Raw genomic sequence first — 17,437 nt, forward strand, 5'->3', positions numbered from 1 at the left:
GGTGAGTAACTGATGACCAAAGTTAGATGAATGAAATGAATATATAACATAATTTGGCCAATATATTCATTTCTTTAAACTGTAAAACCAATATTAGTTATATAGTTTTTCTACTTTAAAATGATTTTACCTGAAGGCTATTAACCCAACAATAAAACGTCTGTCATAATTTACTCAAACAGGGACCTGTGTGGCAAATATTACAAATTATAATCAAACCAATCAAAAAGTTGAAATGTTTCTGTTTTTTTGTGGAACAGACCCGGGGTGATCGTTCTGTGTCATGGCTGTCGGGTCAAGCCAGGTCCAGAGTTATTATAGTTTTGTTTGATGTCAATTTTAGTTCATTTTTGGCAAATATGTATTTTGATTCTGTCATTTTATCATTTATTTGCTAATTGTTTATTAAAATTAATTTATTCTTCGTTTGTTTAACTTTAGTTTTTTTTATTGTTATAATTTTCGTGTCTTAAACTTATTCCAGTTTATTTCTGAGGTCAAGTTTTCTGTTCCAATCATTTCTAGGCCAATATTTGATTTGATTTCAATAAACAGAAATTTAATGTTTGTAAACTAAAGTAACTTGGCTCAGCGGTTTCACTTCTCAAAGAGTCACAGAACACCTATGATAAGTAATCAGCTTCTCTTTTTTTGTCTCCCGTGAGCTCGTTGTGTTCTCATGTGCGGTCTCTGTTTTTCTTCTCCCTCTATAATGCATGAGATGTGATGAATGCCACACACGTTCAGTGTTCTTCAGCGGTCCACAGGGAAGCGTGTCTGGTCTCCCAGTGTTTCTCCATCTGTTTAAAGATCTGCAGGATTTCGTGTCCTTGCGTGTGTCTCTTGTGGGACTTTACCTTGTGAGGGGACATCATTACTGTTTGAGCTCGAGAGAGAGATGATGTTTGTTAGCCTGTTATATAAAACTCCTCCAGATGACGAGGACACCTCTTCAAGTCTTCATTAGTGTCTTCTGTGGGATTTTCAAAGGCATCCGTGCCTTCATCAACACAGGCGTTTGAAAGAGGATTCTTAATGTGTTCAGCCATTTGCTGAAGGCTTATTGGATTTAGTCTGTTTATGTTTAACATTCGTAAACTCTCGTAATGCAGTTGAGTCTTATTACTGAATGGCACATTTACATACTGCCGGAGCTCCGCGTGCTGTTATATCAATCATGTCATGTAGTTAAATGCTGTGCGAAGAGGTTCAGATGTATTTGACACACACTTTTGGCTTCACAGGTTATTATGACATTTCTTCTTGAAGTGCTTTCTGAACTCAATCTTTCAACTGTATATATTGTTTACAGTATAATATAGATAATACTGTATATTAATTTTTTATATGCAATTTATTCGGGTGAAATGCAAGGCTATGCATTTTTGCTCTACACTGTAATTTTACAGAATTTTTCTGTTATTTTTTAATAACAGAATGAAATACGGTAAAAAACACGTCAAATTACAGAAAAAGACAACAAATTTACCAGAAAAACATTTTACGTGAAAGATGTTACTTCGCTGTATTTTTCTGGTGGCCCAGCTGCCAGAAAATTTCCGTGAATTTATCAGTTTTTCTACAGTGAAATATGGTTAAAAAATGCTCATTTACAAGAAAAACAGAATGAAATACGGTAAAAAACCCGCCGTATTACAGAAAAAGACAGCAAATTTACCAGAAAAACATTTTACGTGAAAGATGTTACTTCGCTGTATTTTTCAGGTGGCCCAGCTGCCAGAAAATTTCTGTGAATTTATCCGTTTTTTTTACAGTGAAATATGGTTTAAAAAATGCAAATTTACAAGAAAAACAGAATGAAATACGGTAAAATATGATAATCTTAAACTATAATTTACCTTATTAGTAAGTTTATTCATTTTATTTAGCCTTGTTGTGCAAGCTCTCTGGAGCTTGTGCAGAGGCAGCAGCTTTTGCCAGAGGGGAACTGGAATCCCCTGGTTGGGCCTGGGTTCTCCTGAGGGTTTTTTTCTCCATTAGAGTTTTGGGTTCCTCGCCACCGTTTGCATACTGTTTTGCCTGACCGGGGGGGCTGCTTTAGAATCTTAAAGTTTTACTTCATTAATATTGCATATAGGAATTTATAGTCTGTTATATTTGACCTGTGCTTCTCTCTCCTTTATCTTAAATGTGTGCTCTCACTGAGCATGTGTGTGCGTGCGTGTCTGTGTGTGTGCGCGTACTTGTCTGTGTACGTGTGTGTGTTTGTGTGTCCGTGTGTGTGTGTCTATGTCTATGTGTGTTAGTACGTGTGCATATTGTGTGTGTGGAGTGTTTTGTATGTGGGTGTGTCTGTTTTCTGTGTTTTCAACTTTTTCTTGTTTTTGCAGGTACAACTTTAATTGTTTTGCTTACAGTCAATGTGTCTCATGTACAGCTGCTTTGTAACAATGAAAATGGTAAAAAGCACTATATAAATAAAGTTGAGTTGAGTTGAGTTAAAAAAACCCGCCGTATTACAGAAAAAGACAGCAAATTTACCAGAATTTGTTTATGTGAAAAATGTTATTTTTCTGGTGAAAATTACAGTTAATTTCTTAGTTTTTTTACAGTGAAATATGGTAAAAAAAAAAAAAACATGTAATTTCACATAAAAAACGGTTATATTGCCAGAAAATTTCATTTTTTTACGGGATTTTTCTACAGTGATATTAATTCTTGCATACACACGTTGTTGTTGTCTGTCATATCTAGATTAACGTCTTGTGATTTGGTTACTGTTCCAGCTGGATTAACGTCTGGTTTTGTGTTACGGGTTTGATTTCTGATGAGTTTCTCCTTCATGTAAAGTGTTTTACTCACAGTTTCATCACCTGCTGTTCTGCTAAACCTGCGTGTTTTATGCACATAAGTGAAACTGAATCAACTTTAAACAGAAGTAAACGTAATTTATAGGTAATTTTATCACCCCAGTGTCATATTAGCTCATATATAAACTACAGTACTTCTTGTGGCTACAGTTTGATTTGTTTAATGTCCATCACTGTTTCTTTAGTTTTTATACACTGATCATGTGTTTAAATGATCTCCTGCGGTAAAAACAGCCTGTGAAATGAATAAGGAGCATTGCTTAGAGTGTAGGAACACAGAGTACATACATTACTCATACATTTACATTTATTTACTCATTAAGAGTTTCTGGGGCCATTTATCAAAACAAAAGTGCAAAACCGGTTCATTGAGAGATCGTCACGCTTGTGTTGGCGTGTAGTCCTTGAGTAAATGTTGTTAGTCGTTTGAAGCTGGGGTTAGGCATTCATAAGAATCCTATTTGCATAAAGTCATAAAGTTACGGAAGCAAAAATAGCCTGGTCAGAGAGAGAGAGAGAGAGAGGGAGAAGAATATCCTCTTAAACACTCGCTTTCCGAGAGCCAACAGGGTTAGACTTCAGTGCTGATTCCAGATGTCATACACATATTTCTCTTCGTGTTTATTGTTAACAGTATTTGACTGAAAGACTGTTTGTTACCTGACAGATGAGAACATCAAACGCTGCGAAGATTTATTCAAAACAAACTCTCAAAACCCTTGAAAGGGAGCAAGATGAGACTGTGAGAGAATTCACCTGAACGACTTTTCTTTTCTGGAAACCAGGTCACTCGATCCATCACTCGAGTAATAGAGTAACAGAAGGAGTGAAGATAAGGTGAAGGTCGGTGTGTGAGTGCCGTAAAGTGCTTTTACTAAAGACTGTGTGTGTGTGTGTGTGTGCGCGTGCGTGCGTGCGTGTGTGTGTGTGTGTGTGTGTGCGCAAGCAGAGGAAGATCTAAAGATGAAGAACGCTATTGTGAAGAAGTATTTGTACACGAAATTGGTTTTGAAATGCAAAAGAACAGTTTGTACAGCCAGTTGCTTAAAGTTTTGTCAACGTTTCTCGGGTGAGGTGAGACAGAGGACCCAAGTGCAGACAGGAGGTAAGGGGTTAAACAGGACTTTAATAATAATAAAACAAGAACCCACGATGGGGAAAATAACAAAGATAAAAACAGGAACACGGACTAACTAAACTAGACAGGACTAAAAAATATTATTCACCATATAAACTACAAAAGACTAGACTACACGGACAAGACATGAACTCACCACAAGCACCACACACACGACAGTACACTGATCCAGCACAAGACAGAAGACACAGGGGCATTAAATAAGGGGACAAATCAAGAGGGAACAGGTGTGGGGCATGAACTAATGACAGGCAATAATGAGGAGAAGCAACAGCGGAGAGTGGAAGGCCAACAGGGTCAAAACGCTTCTCTCCACATAAAACAAGAGGTTCTGTCATGGTTCTGCCACTAGGTCAAGAAAAGCAAGACAAGATGGGGCAGAAACATGACAAGTTTATTGCTTTGGAGTAAAGTATCAACTCAGTCTCAAATGTGATGTAATGAATGTAGATTGTCGAGGTGAAATAATCTGGATTTGAGTAAATCTGATGAGAAATGTTTGAGTTCATATCGAGATCTTCAAGTATATTGACTTTTGATCGCAGACCAAACAAATCTGAGCTCAGTTTGACACATTGACATCTCTTCTCAAACTCTAATAACAGACACATTTGTGTCATTTTCTCAGGAGAAACATCTGAGACGCACATGAGACTTAAGCAAACGTTTGCTCTCCATTTAATCTCATTGACGTCTAGGAGAAATCATTGAGATGTTAGAGAGACGTTCTCGATGAGATTTCCATTCTGAACACGCAGTAGCCTTTGAGTGGATGTGTATGAATTTTCTATAAAGTGTCTCTATGATCTGCTTTAGTTTGGGGAATTCAGAAATGTTTTGGATTGTTGTGCACAAATTCAGTTTTATTATAATGATTCTATTGGTCAACAATCTCTGCCGGAAGAGTTCGATGATGTGAGACCAAATCTGCAAAGTCAACCCTGCGTCAAGAGGAATGTATTCATTCAATGATTTATTTCTTGAAGCACTTTTACTGTTTACCTTTCACAACAGACAGATTAGAAGACAGCAGAGATGTGAGATGCTGTAATTCGGCCACGTTGACATATTGGCATGAACGCATCTCTTCCATGTGTGCGTGCGTGTGTTCTTTAAATGCTCTTTCACAGGTCTGTAGTCAGTTTTGATGTTTGTGTTCACATGATGACGACAGGACGAAGTCGTGATGTTTACAGTAATCGTGTTTGTTGTTGTTTGTTCCGTGCTTCTCATACGTGCTGTTTGTTGGCTGTGTGCGTGATGTCTAAAAGAAAAAAGGAAAAGTTGAACTCTTTTTTTGCACAGTTTCTGACAAAAGAACAAAATTCCGTCACCATGGAGACCAGACATGGAAACTCTTCAGCTTGGAAACGAGATGAAACTAAAAATAAAGCGTGAGTATAAAGCGATGTTACAGAGCTCCAGACGGTGTGAAATACTGATCTTACCTCTCGCTGATATTAACAATTATTAATAGTTTTAATATCACAGGTTTTCACTGTTTCTCTTGTAATACTCAAAGGCAAAATATCCCACATAGACAATTCACAATTATGAATTTATGTACAACACAAGAATAACCTGGTTTCTCATTTAAATATGCAACTTTGTACAAAAGAAGCATTTTTCATACGTTTGTTTCTGGTCAACTTTGAGGGTTCTAAGATATAAAGTGAATGCAGAATGTGGCCGATGATTTGATGAATGTGCTTTGAGTTCATATTGAAATGTCTCGGCTGGTCTGATCACAGAGATCTGTTCTGAAAGTCAAGTGAAGACATGTGAGAAGGTTTTTTTGCTTTTTAATCGCAGGATGAGAAGTGGCTCGAAGTTTGAGGGAGAAACAATTGAGATATGAAAGAGATCTCATTTGTGATTCCACTTTTGCCCTTTATATCGGTGCGTGCGTGTGTGCGCGCACATGTGTGTGTGTGTGTGTGTGCGTGTGTGTGCGTGTGTGCGTGCGTGTGTGAAGTGATTGAATGTGACAGATAGAGGCTTGAGGTCTCTGTGAGTTTTCTCTCTCTTGACACAAGTAAAGTCAGAAAGGTCAAAGCCAAATGTGCTTCCAATCAACAACCTGATGTGAGAGAGAGAGAGAGAGAGAGAGAGAGAGAGAGAGAGAGAGACAGAGAGAGAGAGGGAGGGAAAGAGTAGAGAAAAAGGTAGAGAGAGAGAGTTTCAGGACAAAATAGTCACAAAAGGAACCTAAATTTGACCAAACTCTCGCTCGGGGACATCCTCAAGATAAAAATGAGTAAATGAAAGAATTGTTCAAAAACTCTTTTCCTTATGAGCTCAGAAAAGGAACATTAAGTTGCTGTTTGTAACACAAAGGTCATGAACTCCATTTCCAGGGAACACACAAACTGATAGAAAATGATTGATTGCTCTGTGGGTCACTTTGAATGGAAGTGGCGAATACATAAATGTAAATGTAAGTTATTGTAAAGTCAATACTGTAAGTAACCGGGTGTTTCTGTGTCTCGCCTGACCTCAATAGAGAGAAGTGTGAGAGATGATGGATGGATGGATGTTGATAGCAGTGATACACCGGTTCATTTTCTTATGTAACCTTGTGTTTTCTGTACACAGGACTAATGAAAATGCTGTTTATACGCTCACATGAGAAATCTACGATTCACAGATCATTTCAGATGCTTAACGGCAAAAAGTTTCAGGAAAAAAAACTTGATATATGCTGCAAACTTTTGCTTCTTTGTTGCAATTATAAATAACTTGAGAACAGTGAGAGTAGCACAGAGCAATTTAAAAGTGTTAAAGTTAACGCAAGGTTACGGATTCTTGTTTCCATGGTGATTTTTATTACTTATTCTGTCCCTGACTTTGTGACCCTTACCGTGACCGCAGGGCAAATTTATTTATCATTTACAAAACACGCACACACATAATCATTTTTGAATAACCTGCCCTCCGAGCACATTTTAAAAGATGAATGTGGAGGAATGTGTGTTGTGTATTTTCAGATGTTAACCACCAGACGTTGTTCTGAGGTTCATAAATGAAGTTTGAGGTATCTGCTCTGTTCCTGAAATTGTTCTGAAATCCAGATGAATTCTTCTTCTGTGTTCCTGTTGTTTCTCTAAATCCCTATTGAATTTCAATCAGTCTGTGATTGATCGACATAACAGCGTCAAAGCATTAAGCTGTTATAGCAGGCGTTGTGATCGCTGGTTATTGTTGAGAACAGAAGCGTCTCATTATTGACAAGACAACATGAGTGAGTTCAGACAGAAATACTCCTGCACATGGAGAGAAAGAGAAAGGCAGATGAGGATGAAGAAAAGGTTTTCTTTTGATCACCTGCTTGTGATTGTGAGTGCGCGTGCGCATGTGTGTGTGTGTGTGTTTGTGAGAGATGATTAAATCCAAAGATTCTGAAGCAAACAGCATCTTCAACATACTGCTCAGAGGTGGGTAGTAACGCGCTACATTTACTTCGTTACATTTACTTGAGCAACATTTTGGAAAATATGTACTTTTTAAGTCAAATTAAAAGTGTGTACTTTTACTCTTACTTGAGTAAATTTCTAATAGAAAATCTGTACTTTTACTTCGTTACATAACTTACATTGCGTGACGTTCCTTCGTTCCTTCATATTAAAATATGCTTTTTAAAACGCGTTGTTTATTTCAAGGTTGTCGTCTCTTTTTACAGGCATTCCCGAGTGATCGATTCTTTTGAGTCGATTCTTTTGAAAGCATTAATTGAACAATGGGCAAAACCACTTGAATAGGCTAATGAATCAGGTCAAATGATTTGTTCATTCGCAGCACGATCTGAATCATCTGAAGCAGGATTACTCACTCCTCGTAGCGCGAAATTTAAGAACACGCAGAACACAAAGAGCGTTGGATGAAGTGGATATTAATCTATATCTATACAATCAAAACTGCAAATGTGTCATATTGTTTGCCAGCAATGATAAATGCCCGCCATATGCGCGCACCCGCGCGACCTGTTCGTCAGACACCGCAACATGCGCGTTACCTGTCAGACACAGAGACGTGGGCTTGCAGAAATATACATTTGAAGAACAGAAGGAAGAAAACTTGTTGATGGGCGTGTGGTTCACTGTTTACTGTTGTTTACAAGTAAGAGCGTTTCACAACACACACGTGACACAACACGAGAAAACATGAGCTTTGTTCAAAAATGTGTATTTCATTTAAGAGAGCACTGCAGATGTTCTAGATCATCTTAGGAAATGCTCTGAGTTTAGTTCATGCTTTAGTTTGACATGGTCTATTATTCTAAATAAGTTGTGTAAACTACATTGACATCAGGACTAGATGAAATTTACAGAAATGCTCGTCTCTTCTGTGTTGTTTCTTCTTTGTCTCTTAGTATATTGCAAAGATATCTGCTTATGATAATTAAAAATATTGATTAAAATGTAATATTAAAATATTGGCGTTAATATTAATTTTATGTAGTAGGCTATATAATCAGATAAAAAGTAACTAGTAACTAGCTACTTGAGTAGTTTTTTCATTGCATACTTTTTTACTTTTACTCAAGTAATTTTTAAAAAAGTGACTTTTACTTTTACTTGAGTAACAATTTCTCTAGTTACTTGTACTTTTACTTGAGTAAAGATTTTGGCTACTCTACCCACCTCTGCATACGTCATCACTCCGTGTGCATATACCCCATTGTTTTAAAAGATAGACCCAGGAAAACAAAGCTTGTTTGCCTATATTCCTGGACCATGAGCTTTATTCCAAATGCTGGATGCATTGCAATAGACAAAAACACTACAGAAACAATGTTGATGGAGTTTATTGCTAATAAAATGGAAGTGGTCACACATTTGTGTCTAAGTGGAATTTTTTTTCACAAAGGCTGTAAATCACAACTATGTCCAAATTCCCTTGTCTTCAGGAAATGATGAGAACACTGTACTTTTTAAATGATGGAATATTGTGTTGTCACAGTTGACAAGCACTTTTTTATACTTTTTATTGGTTAGATATTTCCAAATTAGGGGGTGGGTTAGGGGTAGGGAATATGATATACAGTTTGTGCAGTATAAAAACCATTGCATCTATGGAATGTCCCCATAAAACATGGAAACCCAACATGTGTGTGTGTGTGTGTGTGTGTGTGTGTGTGTGTGTGTGTGTGTGTGTGTGTGTGTGTGTGTGTGTGTGTGTGTGTACGTCTGTGTGTTGAATCCAATCACAAACTCATTTTATGGAGGTAATTTTCTTCAAGGTGACTCAATTCAGCCTTATATATTGAAGCTAAATGTACTGCTGCAACTGTACAGTGAAGTCTCAGAACACACACACACACACACACACACACACACACACACACACACACGCACACACGCACAGACACACACACGCACGCACGCACGCACGCACACACACACACACACACACACACACACGCACACACACAGAAAACTGGATGTCAATCATGGAACACAGCGAGCCTGTCAAGCGTTGAGTTTTGCTCCAAAGTGATTCTGACAAACTGTAGGAGCGTTTCTCATCTAAACTCATTCTGTGATGCATACTGGCTTTAGTGTGACCTGTGATGGTGTATGGAGGATGTTTTTGGGGTTACCAGGGCCGGGATGGTAATCTTACCCAGGGAAGCACAGCTGTAACTGAATTATCTCCACAACAGCGACTCTGACTCGGTTACGGCCATGTTGAATAGAATGAACAGATAACGCTGACACAGTGAGCTATCTGAAGATTGTATTTGTGTGTGTATTGAATTTTTGAGGAGTGATGTCACAGCCGATATCAGTTTATTCCACTGGCTGGAAGATTTTTTTTACCTGGAATCCAATGCACCTATTTCTGTGTATCACACAAATCGAACATGGCCGGCAGTAAAGCTTAGCTTACATCACTACATTGTGAATCAAAAATACACTTTTTTTGGGTGGTTCTTTTCTAAAATGCATCACATAAATTTGATGCGATCAGTTATTGAGATGGGTGACCAAGTATTATATTGATGTAGTGTAACTATGTAAATATGAAGGTGACGAACTAAATATAGGAACAACAAAAGAATGACCAAAATAGGATTTGGTTCACATTTCATTGGGGTTATTTCATAAGTGGGGCCTAAAGGCCCGGGAACAAAGCGGTGTTAAGTTAATACCTGGATGTGTAAAAGCCAAATTAGTTTGGATTAGATGTCCTAGATGTACTAAATGCATCATTTGTTCATATGAAACAACAGTTTAAATAAGTAACATGTAATTATGGTTATAACAGAGTCAACACCTGCACTCAAAATAATGAGTCTTTGATGCTGTTCAACTTACATGAACAACATGAACGAATCAAGTAAACTCAACATGACATTAACATGTTAAGTGAACATGATTGAATCAAGTAAACCCAACGAGATAGTCTTCTGCACAACTCCTAAAACAGACGTCACAAAAACTCTTTAAAATGCCAACACAACAGAATACTCAACTCTAATAGCCTGATAGCAAGCAACCACTAAATCAATGTTAAAAATGCTTGATTTGTCAATGTTAATGGCATTGAATCAAAATAACTTTTGCACCCGCAATTCTTGTTGAAAAAATGAAATTTCATCAACCCATTGTTGTGATCAGTGTTTGCTTGGGACCTTGACTCTTGACGTTGTTAAGTCAGTTCCTCCATTTCTACTGTTCTCTTTCAATGCTTGTGAATGTGTTTAATGAAAGCACATGTAAAGCATAAAGAAAGTAAACCGTCAGGACAGGACAGTTATAGTTGTTTGCCTTTTCTTTGGTGTGTTATAAAAAAAGGAAGCAGCATTAAGTTTATAGTAATCTTGATGATTGATTGACATGTTCTGGTCACAAATGCAAATTTCTGGGGCAAAATAAACGAAGATTTATCGACACGTTTCAACATCAACAGTCATCATACAAACCTCAACAACGGTCATCAAAACTAATCAAACAAATCATCAAACTAATTCAGCTAAACAGATCAACTGCAATGCATGCTGGGAGTCATGAATGAGTTTTGAACTATGACGTTACCCAGCATGCATTGCAGCATGAAGCTTTCTTTTGTTGATTGTCACCATTGTTGAGTTTCATACGGCAATTTTTCATGTTGATTCAGCTATATATTTCTCCTCTGGAACATCACATAATGTTAACACAACAATCTCATGAACAAACCCCAGTAAGTTCACAATGACTACACTGGATCCGCTGGACCCTCGTCGTCTTTGCCGCATCAAATATATAACAAGACGATTTCAATAGGCAAAGAAAATCAAACATTAAAAGACGAATCAAGAGCCCAACTAAAGCAAACACTGATCACAATAATGATGTTAATTTCATGTTGAGGTTACTTGATTCATTTATGTTCTTGCTACATGTTCATTTCATGTTGAGTAAACACGACTCAAACATGTGGAACCACTGTCCACAATTGAATCATATTAAACCAAAGAATCTTTTTTTTTAGTGTGGGGCCATACCATCAGTCCATAAAAGCGAGCAATACCATTCTTTTTACAAATTTCATGACTTTATTACACATGAATTGTTGTTACTTTTAAATCTTCCAATAATGTTAAATGTTTATTTCTGAAGTCACTGTCTGCATCGACGCTGAAATAGCTTGATTTTCTCTCTATTGCAGTGTGGGTTGTAATCAGCTAAGAGATGCTTTCAGAAGATCCGTCTGTAAATCCGCTCCTAGTGTTTGAAGCAGCCGGTGGAGGGCAGAGGCGGGCAGGTGGATGCGGCTTAAACCGAGAAACGAGCCTTACGCGCTTCAAACCCGGCAAGCTCGTGGCGCACACGCAGACAACTGGTGCCGAAACACAACCACCAACGAATCTGAACACATCTAGAGAAAACCAACCCCGAACACATCATCATCAACCAGTGCCTGATCCGATGAGCAACTTCTGCAGTCGAGAGGAGGCGAGCGCGCAATGCTCGTGTGCGTTTTTGGAGAGAGCGCATAGATGAGAGCTAGAGGGCGGCGACGCATCGCTCCTCACCTCCGTTACCGCTCGACTCCTCCGGCTCCGCGACCTCGCTCTGCTTTCCCCCAAAGGAAACACACACACAGGACTCGGTTCGGTGGCGAAGCAACGGGACGCGTAACGACGCCTGTCCTCCGTTCACCGCCACAGCAGCTCCTCCGTCTCCGCTGAGCGAATATTCCGCGCCGAGGAGTTTCCAAACTCCAAAGCAAGTCATGGGTGAAAACGGACTCGCTCGGAGATTTGGATTCGGATTAGTGCTTCACGTGCTCTTTCTGTGGGTTCGGCTGCAGATGGTTTACGCGCAAGGTAAGACCACTGAGCCGACATAGAGAGATCTGATCTGTTCCTGAGAATTTATGACCGCAAAGCTTTAAGAGTTATTTAAATCACTTACGGAGAATATGATATGTTTTTTAATGATTATTTCTTTTTATTAAGGTTTATGGTGACGGTGAAGATGATAAAATAATATAATAAAATGGTGCGCTCTTTGATTGTTTTCCACGCTGGATAAATCATTTGAAAATGTATTGAAAGGGTAGCCCCTTGAGATGTAACATCTCATTCTCATTTATTCTGGTATTCTGTTTTTGTTTTGTTAGACACTTATTAACAGCGCTAAGAGCAAAAATAAGTCGCAGTGTAAGTTGCGTTACGCGCAGCGCTGGAATTCCGAGAGTCTGATCCCAGCGGAGATTTACTGAAAGAATCCACAATCTCAGAGATTCCCATCAGTCGTGTGTGTGTGTGTGTGTATGCGCCTGACTGTCCTATATCTGTGTGCCAAAGTTCACAAGTTATTTATATTATTAATAGGAATGGTGATAATTCGAGATCATAATTGGTTTCATAATACAATGTAAATAGGATTCTAAATGTATTTTCGTAACAGAATGTTTGCATGCCAAATGCATTTTGCTTTCATCCAAAGGAGCTTTCGGTGCATTTAATGGCATACAGTTTCTATCAATCTGTGCATTTAACGGGAATAGAACCCGCAACCCCTGTGATGTAAACGCAATGCTTTACCAACCGAGTAACACAGTTCACCCTAAAATAAAGCTTCTGCTATCATTTACTCACCCTCACCGTGTTATTTCAACCCCGTTTGTCTTCATTTCAAGCATTATAAAAGGATATATTTTGAGAAATGTTCACATTGCTCTTGCCTTAAAAGCAAATTGACCAGGAGCAGACTGCAAAATAAGCCATGTGGTATATTTCTACTGTAGTCTTCTGCAGCTATGAGATGACTTTATATGGGAAACAGACTGAAACATAAGTCATCATTCACCAAATGTCATCTTTCATAGGCCACGGAAGATTAAAAAAGTGTGAGTTAATCAAAACAGAATTTAATTTCCGAGTGACTTTTTCTTTTTGATCTCTGTTATCTCGGTGTTTGACATTTCTTTGTACAGTTTTCGGTACGTCATAATGCATTACGGCACTCGTTCGGGTTGTTTACAGGAGGTTCACCCACAGATCTCACAGTCATGGCTCTATTAGAACAGTAAGAAGTGTGTTTGAGTTATGAAATGCCACAGCCGTCGGTCTTGTGTTGTGTAAGTCAGTAATAGAATCAGTTGTCATGTTGTGGAGAGGCGGGATGTTGTTAGTGAAGTGAGTCACTTTCAGAAGACAAGACGAAGTGTGAGACACTGGCTTTGTGTGCGGTGTGAGTGCGTGCGTGTGTGTTTAGGGTAAGTGGTGGCCATCAGCTCAGAGACACAAGAAACCCAGCGGGCCATTAAAAAGCCATTAGCTAATGCCGTCTCTCCTGCCACCGAGTTTGTGTTGTGTGTCAAACAAACACACAAGCCGAGAGAAAGAGAGAAATAAGATCTAAGAGAAAATCTGGTGTCAGCATGAGATGAAAATGGACCATGTTTGCTTTCTTAGATACACATTGGTGTTTTAATTGTTGATGATACACCAGTGCACAACATCATTGTTTCATACTTATTTTTGTAAAATATAATGACTTTTAGTACGTTTTTCTCGGCTGTCACCAAGCTCTTTTTTAACCCCCAATTGCCAGACTCTCTATTTTGTTTACATAATTTTTCGCCAAATCACTTTCACAGTGAACTGAAAATGAGTTGACGTGCAGAAAAACACACTTTCAGCTCCGTTCGGCGATGATTTTTGGCGCTTTGATTGTCCAAACACATCTCTCAGGTTGGTTGTGTTTTTCACACAGCGCTCTTGCTTTTCACAGGTCGTCTTGTATGTTTGGAGTGACAAAAAAGTGTAAAGATGTTTTTCTGAACCCAACGTCTGCGGTCAAGAGTGACTTCTGTTGAGCTGCACACTGAAATGTTTCTACTCTTTTCAATTTGAACATTGGTTTAGCGCCGGTATGAACAAATCTAAAAAAACATTGCCGTTCATTGACAAGAGATGAAATACACTTAAATTAATGGAGGGACACGTTTGCCTGCAGGAAATGTTTATTGCTCAGAGGTTTCTCGGTTTGATGGAGAAAAGGTATCAACTGAGTCACAGATGGTTCTCCTAAAAGTGCTCATGAGAAATAAAAGAGACTCAAAAGAAAGTGTCATTGTTGAAACACACGAAGAGTATGGAAGTGTAAAATGAATGTAGATTAAAATAATGAGGTCAAATAATGTGGATTTGAGTAAATGTGATGAGAGTTGATATTGAGATCTTCAATAATATTGACTTTTGATTGCAGACGAGACAAATCTGAGCTCACGTCATTGTTGACATCTCTTCTCAAACTCTCATGACAGACACATTTCTCAGATTTCTGACTCTTCTTCTCAGGAGAAATATCTGAGACACACATGAGACTTAAAAGTTCTTTCAAAAGCAACCACCTTCAACATCCTAGCAACCGTTACACTTGCTGCCCACACACAATGTAAAAAAAACATTGGTTCAACTTAAAAAAGTTACCTGCAGGTTGCCTTAAAATTTTGAGTTAATTCAACTTAAAAATATGAGTAAACGAAACGAGTTTAGTCAACTCAACGAGAAATTCACTGAGTAACTAATATGTTTAAGATAAATTAACTTAACATATATACAGTATATATATATATAATAATATATTTTTTTTTTTTTACGGTGCAGTGTTGCTTAGGTCAGCAATACTCACACGTTCTTCAGAAAATGTGAAGATCTAGTTGCATTTGTGAGTTTATTTTAGAGGGCAGTTTTTGGTGAAACATTACAGTTGTTTTTATGTTGAGAGTAACTAATGTTAGCCGGGTCTCTGTTTCTCATCCTCAATTTATTTAGAACAGAAGAGAATAGAGAGAGAAAGCGAGAGAGAGATAGAGACCTCGCCTCAGGATAAGGCCCATGATCCTCTCTTTATCTGCAATAGCCCAGAATATAATACTGAAGCCACAGCCAATCAGAGTCCAGTGTGAGAGACATTAACCTCCTGACCTCAGGGCAACACCGTGTCACTGCAGTGTCTTGTGAAAAAGCCCATGTTTTTTAATGCCCGTATGAGCCGTTTGGCTTTAAAGGAGCGCTTGTGAATACAGAAGACTTTGAGTTTTGTTCTTTCTTTCTTAAAAGTAATTTGTGTTTCAAATCTGACATGCGTCACGAACAACAAGACAGTCAAAGAAAATGCGTTGTGTTTGTATTTGAAGGCTCTTTCACATGATAGACGTCAAAACACACTCAACAACACAAACCAAAAGAGTCACAAATATCATCACAGAGGTTGAACGGTAAAAAATAAATAAACGTAAATAAATAAACGTAAAAGTAAAGTGGGTTGTGTTGACACACATTTCAGTAAGATTTATTTTCTCAGAATGTAACAAATGCTTTATTTTAAAGTCTGATGTTCCTGTAAAGGGAGTTTAAGACGTAATAAATATTATTACATTCTTTTTTTAATGATGTGAATTGTGCAAAATAAGACCTGGAATGGAAATTAAGAAAGGAAATAGGGTTAATATTATTCCATGTTGACCTTATGAGAATTTAAATTTAGTAAGATTTAAAGAAAAATAGAAATAAAGTACAGTTTAAACAAAAACTCTCACGCTCTCTCTGTGTGTGTGTGTGTGTGCGCGCGTGTGTGTGTGTGTGTGTGTGTGTGTGTGTGTGTGTGTTGATGTGAGACTGTAATTACCGGGATTATGACGGTTATATATCACCTCAGAGCTCACACACACACACGCACACACACACACACACGCGCACACACACACACACGCACACACACACGCGCACACACACACACACACACACGCACACACACATCTCGACACATACGGTCCGTCACGCTCAGCAGCTCCTTCATCCCCGCGGTGGGCCGCTCACACAATGAGAGTATTGTGTGTCACAGTAAGATGTGGTGTGTGTGGAGGGAGCCCAACCAAACACAAGTTCACCACAGAAACAGAAGAGCGGGCAGACGGAGACGCATCTTTACATGATACGCATGTTTCTCGGGCCTTTAATCACGGACATTCGCAGTCGTCAGCATAAGCGCTGCGTCCGGGAATCTATTCTTAGTGGGGATGATAAATGTGAACATGTTCTCCCCGGCTGAGAGCGCGCTCCGTTCCCCTCACGTTTATTCAGCGCGCGGATAATTATAGCCGATAAAACAATTACGTCCTTCAGTTAAGGGGATAACATCTGCAGCTGCGCCTTATATTACCTGAACACTTTAAAAGAGCGAGCGCTGCAGTAGCCAATCACAGCACTCTCTGCCACGAGAGGGCGGGAACAAAGCTCATGTAAGTGCGCAGAGGGACTCGGTACAGATTTCAGAAGATGGATCGAACTACATTCGCATGTGAGCGTCGCCGGGTTTAGAAAACTCGGGAGAGGTCACATATACACATTACAGTATTGTAGAGGAATGGCGGTGTTCACGTTACTAAACTAGACTTTACTAAACTAGTCATTCAAAGACACTTTATGGGAAATTAAACTGAGATGATAAATTGAAAATGATACATAACGTACAGCATTCAGTATATTCCAAACACAACCCATATTCAAAGATGATCGTTTATAACCCAGAGAAAGATGTTAGCGCTCCGGAGATTTGATGGAGTTCTCAGTTGTGCAGATGTTTCTCTTAAAATTGCTTATGAGAAATAAAAACTGAATTGAACGAGAGTGTGATCGAAGAGTCTGCAGGTGTAAATGAATGTAGATTGTAGAAATCAAATAATCTGGATTTGAGTAAATGTGATGAGCAATGTTTGAGATCTTCAATAATATTGACAAATCTGAGCTCAGTTAGACACATTGTTGACATCTCTTCTCAAACTCTCATGACAGACACATTTGTCAGATTTCTGACTCTTTTCTCAGGAGAAATATCTGAGACACACATGAGACTTTCACTTTACATTTGCTCTATATAATGTCATTCAACTCTAGAAGAAATAATGTAGATATTAGAGAGATCTCATCTGTGTTGATGGGATGTAATGGGCAGTATTCTGTGTT

The 17,437-nt window shown here is 38.5% G+C and overlaps 1 protein-coding gene across 3 annotated transcripts in view; it reads left to right on the forward strand.

Annotated features, from left to right (window-relative positions):
- Positions 1-7,291: 7,291 nt before the first annotated feature.
- The window catches only part of LOC130547139 (netrin receptor UNC5C-like), a 113,164-nt gene continuing 103,018 nt past the window's right edge, over positions 7,292-17,437 (forward strand). Inside the window, exons 1-2 of one of the 3 annotated variants that reach the window (XM_057322841.1) lie at positions 7,292-7,403; positions 11,623-12,283. In XM_057322841.1, coding sequence (XP_057178824.1) covers positions 12,190-12,283 — 94 coding nt within the window. In that variant the 5' untranslated portion in view covers positions 7,292-7,403; positions 11,623-12,189. Of the gene's footprint in view, positions 7,404-11,543; positions 12,284-17,437 lie in introns of those variants that run through there. The other 2 variants (XM_057322851.1, XM_057322860.1) reach the window with 2 other exon arrangements.

The sequence above is a fragment of the Triplophysa rosa genome, linkage group LG2 (genome assembly GCF_024868665.1).
Source record: "Triplophysa rosa linkage group LG2, Trosa_1v2, whole genome shotgun sequence".
NCBI lineage: Eukaryota > Metazoa > Chordata > Actinopteri > Cypriniformes > Nemacheilidae > Triplophysa > Triplophysa rosa.